Source organism: Sphaeramia orbicularis, chromosome 2 (genome assembly GCF_902148855.1).
Source record: "Sphaeramia orbicularis chromosome 2, fSphaOr1.1, whole genome shotgun sequence".
NCBI classification, from domain to species: domain Eukaryota; kingdom Metazoa; phylum Chordata; class Actinopteri; order Kurtiformes; family Apogonidae; genus Sphaeramia; species Sphaeramia orbicularis.
Window position 1 is genome coordinate 26370186 of NC_043958.1, and position 7904 is coordinate 26378089.

At 34.9% G+C, this 7904-nt stretch overlaps 1 protein-coding gene across 1 annotated transcript in view; it reads left to right on the top strand.

Moving 5' to 3' along the window:
• LOC115435870 (heparan-sulfate 6-O-sulfotransferase 3-B-like) overlaps nt 1–986 on the top strand; it is a 67392-nt gene extending 66406 nt beyond the window's left edge. The window contains exon 2 of the mRNA XM_030158486.1: nt 1–986. This exon is cut by the window's left edge and continues 495 nt beyond it. Coding sequence (XP_030014346.1) covers nt 1–271 — 271 coding nt within the window. The 3' untranslated portion in view covers nt 272–986.
• The last annotated feature ends 6918 nt before the right edge of the window (nt 987–7904 follow it).

Sequence of the window (7904 nt, forward strand, 5' to 3'; positions counted from 1 at the left end):
CGCTCTTGACGTGGAGCTGTATGAGTACGCCAAGGAGCTGTTTCTGCGGCGCTATCAGTACAACCGACAGCAGCAGCACCAGGAGGAGAGGATGAGGAGGCGGCGGGAGCGGCAGCAAAGGCAGCGGATGCACAGGACCTATCTGGCTGAGCTGTGGAGACTAGGAGGAGGGGGGAAGGAAGAGGAGGAGGAGGAGGAGGAGGAGGGGGGGAAGGGGATGGAGGAGGTAGCCACCACAGAGGATTACAGCAGCCAGGTGGTGCGGTGGTGAGAACACAGTAACAGGAACTAAAATGCACCAATGCGCTGACTGATCTCGGTTGGATTCATTGTGCTTTACTCTTTTCCCTCCGTCTCCACCCGTCTTGCTCCTGCTGTGATTCTGCCAAAACCTGCTGCCCTCATAGCCTCATAGCGCTTTGTTGGATTGCCGAATGGTGTCTTAATATTTATGATGGATGTATTTGTCATGGCAACACACACATTTTGTATTTTTTTTTTTTCTTATGGCTATTTTGGCACTGCAGTTGTGAGATGTATTTATTTAATCATTTGCAAATGCTTTGAATGTTCTCAAAGCCGTGACAATGTTCCTTAAATTTCAATTAAAATGAATAGAACTGAAAAAATGGAGGACAATGGTGGCCAATTTTAGTATATTTTCAATATGACCTGAAGGATCTGTTTAATGTTTGTGATATAGCGCCGTGTCGATCAGTGAAATATTGTAGTTATTCTGTGGTGTTCGGCTTCATAAGAATATCAAAGCACAAACTTGGCAATAGTCTGCAGTGTGTTTTCTGACTGATTAAGCTGCAATATACTGAAACAACCAAGGCAATGTCTTGCAGGAAATGTGTTCAATAAAAATAAGCAGCATCCAGTGATGTAAATTTGTCCCTGATGGACTCCCTGGTGCGGATGTCTACATGCATGTGTTTTGCTTTTTCACAGCATGTTCTCACTATAAAAGTCTAAAATCTTCATATGATGTGCCAACTTCTTCCATATCCTCACATATACAGACACTGATGCACGCCCATGAGTTTTTTTTCTTTTTTTTCCCTTTAAGATGTAAAGCGTAGAGCTGCAGGACTGAAGGACAGGCTGTCAGAGCTGGTTTCGGTGCTCTTACATCACAGCGAGAGAACATTGGTATTTCCACCATTAGGCCATTGATCACAGGCTCTTCGCTTCCAAATTGATCATTTAAAGTTCAATTGAGCATGACTCTAGCACGGCAGAGAAAAAAAAAAAAGAAACCCAACAGCTTGCTGAGCTCTTTTTCCCCTCCATAATCTGACAAACGTACAGCACTCAGCTCTACTGACGTTCCATTTGCGATCCACTAACAAAACAATCTATTCCGACGCCTTTCCGCAGATAACAGGCCTTTGAAATGTAACATGCCAGAATGATTGAAAGGATATTGAAATATTAATTTCTTGCTTGTGGAAATTTGTGGCTGTAATAAGCACTTTCTGACCACTCCACACAGGGATTTATTTATTTATTTTTTTTATTTTTTTACAAGAAGGAATATGAGGACGAGGAGATCAGTCAGGAGGCAGAAACGAAAATGGCTATGTCCGCAGGCTAAAATAGCCTTTCTGCCTCCATTTGACTTGCACAGCATGTAAGAGACAAAGATTAGAATTATGTAAGCCTATGATAATGTGGCTGGACAACAAGGACCGCACTGTTAAGATTTATTTCAGTGTGTTCCTGTCAGATAGGAACTTGAATGTTACATTTATTCTGTTTTATTGCAGAATATTTATGGCAATTATGTTGAAATGTGATCTCAACTGTGAACCAGGGAAGGGCAAAAGAGCACAATGACATATGGTGTCCAGGATAATGCAGCCTGCAGCCGGGGATAGACAAATAATGTAACAGCGCTCTTTATCTGTTGACAGGGAAAACTTGTTCCAGGAGGTTTGTGTTCAGTCGATAAAAACCTGTTCGAAGATTTCTTGAAACATTCTTGCGTATTCAGTTTTTATTATTTTGTATTATTGCTCTTTGAGAAACAGCAACTCCCCACTTTTTTAGTTGTCATCACTCTGGTACAGCAGCACAGAAAGCAGTAGAAACCGTTGACTTTCACAATGAGGAATGAGCCGCCAGCCTTGTTAGCTTACGGGGAGGGTGAATGCATCTGTTCAGAGAGCTCAGCTAAGTGCTTAGATACAACCTCAGAGTCTTTCACAGATCAGTAGTTGCAGGAGGTGTTGTTGGGCTGTAAAAATCGCTTTAAAAAACACTGCCAGGGAGACAAAAGTAGCAAACCATGATGACTGATAGTCTTCTTTTTCTTTTCATCTTTGGATTTCAACCCATTTTCTAAAAAGTATTGTAATATATTGTGTCAAAATATGGGCCTTCTCAATTTCCACAAGTCTCCAGCACTTACCTGTCATCCATGTGGTGAAAAAAAGAATTAGAGCTTCTTTTGAACAAGACTCAGCTTTGAAGACACAATTCTGAACTGTTTTTTTTTCTTCTTCTTTTTCCAGAATTGATAACACAGCAGTAGGAAAAGCTTTCTTTCAGTTTCTAATGACACATTCACTGAGGTCTGAGCTACACATTAAAATGAAAAGCAATGGCCAATGCCTGCATCACTTATGTTTGTTTTTTAATTTTCAGAAACTGGCTACAGAATTAGCAAATACTTAACCCATAAAGGCCCAACGGTACTTTTACGTCAGTTCCCAAATCAAATTTTCTCTATATCTAACCTTTCTTAAGTGATTTATCACCATTTATTACAATATTATCTTCTGTATTTTGCATTTTATCATTAAAAATCAGGTATTTTCCGGTATTTAATTTACTGATCATAAAAGCTCAGATTAAAGTTGAGGATTATTATATCAAAAACAGAGAAAACTGAAGAAGATGTGACTTTTTCAGTAAAATATATCATAAACTCAACATAAAACAAACATTTCCATCTACTGTCATTGATCCAACTCCATGGGTTTTACTGGTGAATCGATGTTGTAGAAGATGACGGTGTTTCCACGTTCACTACAGAGCCTCTTAACGTCCAAATGGGTCATATTTGATTACTACAAAAAGATGATGAACTGCATTTTACACCAATTATTTACATGTATTGATAGGATTAGTGGATAAACAGGTATTAAAAAGTTCAGTGATCTGTAATGGTTGTTTGGGTCTTTATGGGTTAATACTCAAGACTGCAAACAAAAGAATGAGTTGAACTACTAAAGCTTCTGTAAAGTGACTGAGAGAGGTCAACAAAATGCTGATTAAAAATGGCAATTTCATAACATATTGTTAGTATAATAGCAATTTTAATTGTGAAAAAAAGTCATTTTTGGCCAAATTGTGATAGCTGTGTAACTTTACTCTCCTAACAGATATCACAATTTGACCAAAAATCTGACTTATGTCATCGCAATTACACTATGAAGCTAATATTCTGCACCGCAAATACAACACAAGCAAATTATAAGGATGTAATGAACCTGGATGGAGGATGCTTGACATTATTGAAGCCAGGATAATGTATCAAAATGTTTTATTTTTTTTATTTTATTTTTTTTAACAACTTTATTTATCATTTTTCCATTACAATTTCATCTTTAAGGCATATCTTATGCAATTCTTAAACTTGTCCCCCTGCCCCCCCCCTACATATAAACACACAGACAAACAGAACACCAAAAAAAAAAAAAAAAAAAGACTCAAACCAATTTATGTGGATCATTTTGGTCATATCACCAACATTCTGGACCTCTTGCATAAGGAAAAAAAAAAAAAAGTTTTATGTTTTATTTTACCATTATTATTGCACAGACACAGATATCTGATGTTAATATATATTTTTTTAAATTTTTTTTATTTAACCTTTATTTAACCAGGAAATGTCCCATTGAGATTAAGAACCTCTTTTACAAGGGTGTCCTGGCCAAGATAGGCAGCAGCAATGCAACACATAGTTACAAAAATACATTCAACATACATGCAAATGGATCAGACAGCAGAATGCACTCATTTGTTCGAAGAGAATAATTTTCAGAATTTCTCTTGTCAATTAAGGAACAGATGTAGCCAGGCAAGAGGCCAAGTATGGCCTTGTATATAAACAAGTACCAGTGGTTGGTCCTTCTGGTGGTCAGAGCAGGCCATCCTACCCGCGAATACAGCTCACAGTGGTGAGTTGATGCTTTACAGTTGGTGATAAACCTCAAGGAAGCATGGTAGACACTGTCAACCTTCAGGAGGCACTGAGCAGAAGCATTCATGTATAAAAGATCTCCATAGTCCAATACTGATAAAAAAGTCGCAGCAACAAGACGCTTTTTTACTTTAGAAGAAAAACACAATTTGTTACGAAAATAAAATCCCAACTTTAGCCTATATAACCCCCTACCTATTATTAGCTTTCCAGGTTCATCATTTTCATCAACAACGAATAAAGTTTTGTAGCGCATTTCAGTAAAGTGCCAGAAATCGGATGAATCTGAGAACTTATGTTTCATTTTTCTGGTAGATGTTATGTCCTGCCGCCCTCTCATTTAAACAGATTTCCATCTAGCTATTGAATCTGATATGAGGCAGTTTCATAAGAAAACACTTTTTTAAAAAAAATGGCTGCCACTGATATGCAGTTGACTTTTGGATCAACCATTACATCAGCCTGAAATGAAGCGGGCAGAATATTTTCCCAAAATAAGGAAAAACCACTTACAGCATCACCAGGAAAAAAAATTTAAGGTAATATTAAAATTCAGTTGGTCTTTTGCATCTGTATTTTTGGGTGTCAAAATGGAGGGTGCGAAAAGGAGTTTCAAGGTGTGTATTATCAAATCCTGCTGCCCCCCACCCCCCATTTTCATCATAAGTTGTTATTTATTTATTTATTTATTTATTTTTCTTCTTTGCTTGGTTGGTCTGACTGCTTTATAGGTCTATCCAGCTGCATCAAGAGAGATTTTAGTGTTCACCTGATAAAACCTGTTTGCACTGTGAGATTCCACATTTATAGCCAGGCCCATATTTTGCTTGTGTTGTGAATATTTGCAGCCATCTGTCTGCTTGCTGGTGTTTTCTTAACCCATAAAGACCCAGTGCTACTTTTGTGGCAGTCCCCAAATGAATTTTTCCTCTCTATTTAACCTTTCTTAAGTGATGTATCACCATTTATTTCAATATTATCCTCTGTATTTTGCATGTTTTTTTTTTAAGTGTAAATCATGAATTTTCCTGTATTTAATTCACCGATCATGTAGATGTTCATAAAAAGAGAAAACTGCGGAAAAAGTGACTTTTTCAGCAAAATATAGCATAAACTGAGCAAAAACCAAGCATGTCCATCCACTGTCATTGATCAGACTCAATGGGTTTTACTGGTGAACCAGTGTTGTAGAAGATGATGATGTTTCCACGTTCGCTATAGACCACAGGTGTCAAACATGCGGTCCGGGGGCCAAATCTGGCCCGCCAAAGGTTCCATTCCGGCCCGCAGGATGAAAGTGCAAAAATGAACCTGAACAGTCAAGGTTGTCAAAATCATTTTGGTTCAGGTTCCACATACAGACCAATGTGATCTCATGTAAAAATAACAACACAATAACCCATAAATAATGACAACGACATACTTTCTATATGAAAAAATATGTGGAAAAAAATAAAGTGAAAAAAATAACATTACTCTGTGAAAATATTTACATTTACAAAACTATTCTTTCTCAATAAAATGCAAATAAATACATAAATAAAAACAAAGATGAACAACCCCAAATGTGCAATTTTCACAATATTCTGCCTGTTACTAAATGTTTTTGTGAATTTATGGCTCCACTGTGATCTGTAGTTGTGTTAATAAGAGACGTAATATTGCAGACATTGTTCAAATTTTAGTTGAAAACTTCAAAATTTTAACAATATTCTGCCTGTTACCAAATGTTTATGTTACATTGTGTGTAAATGTATATGTATAAATAATAAATCGAGGCATAATATTATTAAAATTGCACCAATTTTTCAAATGAAATTTCTATTTTTTCAGGTTATTCACATCTTTTTTTGAAAAATGTAAATATTTTCATAATTTAATTGGGTTTTTTTGTACTAAAACAAAAAGAAAAACTTGGATTTGTCATTATTTATAGGTTATTAAGTCATTATTTTACTGATCTGACCCGCTTTAGATCAAATTGGGCTAAATATGGCCCCTGAACCAAAATAAGTTTAACAAATTTCTGATCTAGTATGTAATATATAGTATTTGTAGATCCACTGTGATCTGTACATTAGAATGTACATGTGTAAATGATAAACTGAAGCATAATATTGTTAAAATTACACTTTTTTTTTTCAGTTTGTTCATGTTATTCACATCTTTTGAAAGGACAGTTTTTGTAGATGTAAACCTTTTCATAATGTAAATTTACTCTTTTTGCTCTAAAACACAGAGAAAAGTTTGGAGTTGACATTATTTATATATTATTATGTTATTAATTTACTAGTTCGGCCCCACTTCAGATCAAATTTAGCTGAATGTGGCCCCTGAACTAAAATGACTTTGACACCCCTGCTATAGATTCTCTGAACGTCCAAATGGGTCCTATCTGATGAACACGAAAAGATGATAAACTGTATTTTACACCAATTACTTACATACATTGATAGAATAAGTGGATCAACAGGCATTAAACAGTTTAGATCAGTAGATGGTTTTGGTTGGTGGTTGATATTTGGGTCTTTATGGGTTAAGGTTGCAATGCATTGAGCTCTCATACTCACTCTACTCAGTAGTAGTTTATTTCAAGCACATAGAATCATCAGACAACAAAGAATCATACAACATGGTCAAAACAAATAAAAATAAATACAGTTTTTTTGCACTCGAAAAGGAGTGGGAAGAAGTATAACTTATTGACTCCACCCCCTTTTTACAAACTAATAATCAAACTAGATCCGCTTCCTTTGCTTTGTTAACACACATTTTCCTCTGTATATTTTTTTACAATAACACAAAACATCCATAAAAACCATTCATATACTCATATACACAAAATCAGATTTGCAATAATCAACCGTTTTTAATATAAACTATAATATCTATCTATCTATCTATCTATCTATCTATCTATCTATCTATCTATCTATCTATCTATCTATCTATCTATCTATCTATCTATCTATCTATCTATCTATCTATCTATCTATATATATATATATATATATATAGGGTGTCCCATAAGTCTCCATACATAGGAAAAATAAACGTTTCTTGACATAAACCATTTTTATTTATATAATATGCTCTATATGATTGCCATTTTGTCTGGAACACATTTCAATGTGTGTCCTCCACTGCTGAAGAACTGTAAAGAAGAAATATAAAGAAATACATGTTAGAACCATGGAATGTATTATGTATGGAGTGTATGTGTGAATGTATGGAGACTTATGGGACACCCTGTATATATATACATATATATATATATATATATATATATATATATATATATATATATATATATATATATATATACATATATGTATATGTGTGTGTATATATATATATATATATATATATATATATATATATATATATACACTTTAAATATTACTCCAAATACAATGATCAATAAATATAATAGTATCTTCTTATCATGATAACTAATTAACTATAATATCTTATTTTATGCATACTGTAATGTTCTATATTTTGTTATTATAGTGGATTTATACATCCTTTTAAATGCACAGATTGAAGAGGACATTTTTAAGCTTTGCTCCAGATTGTACCTCAAAAATAAAACAGAGAAACAGTGTACAAACATACAACGGACTGGCACACAGTTTTGTCACAAGACAAACTATAAAAGCATGACAGCTGAAAGAAATCAGCTGGACAG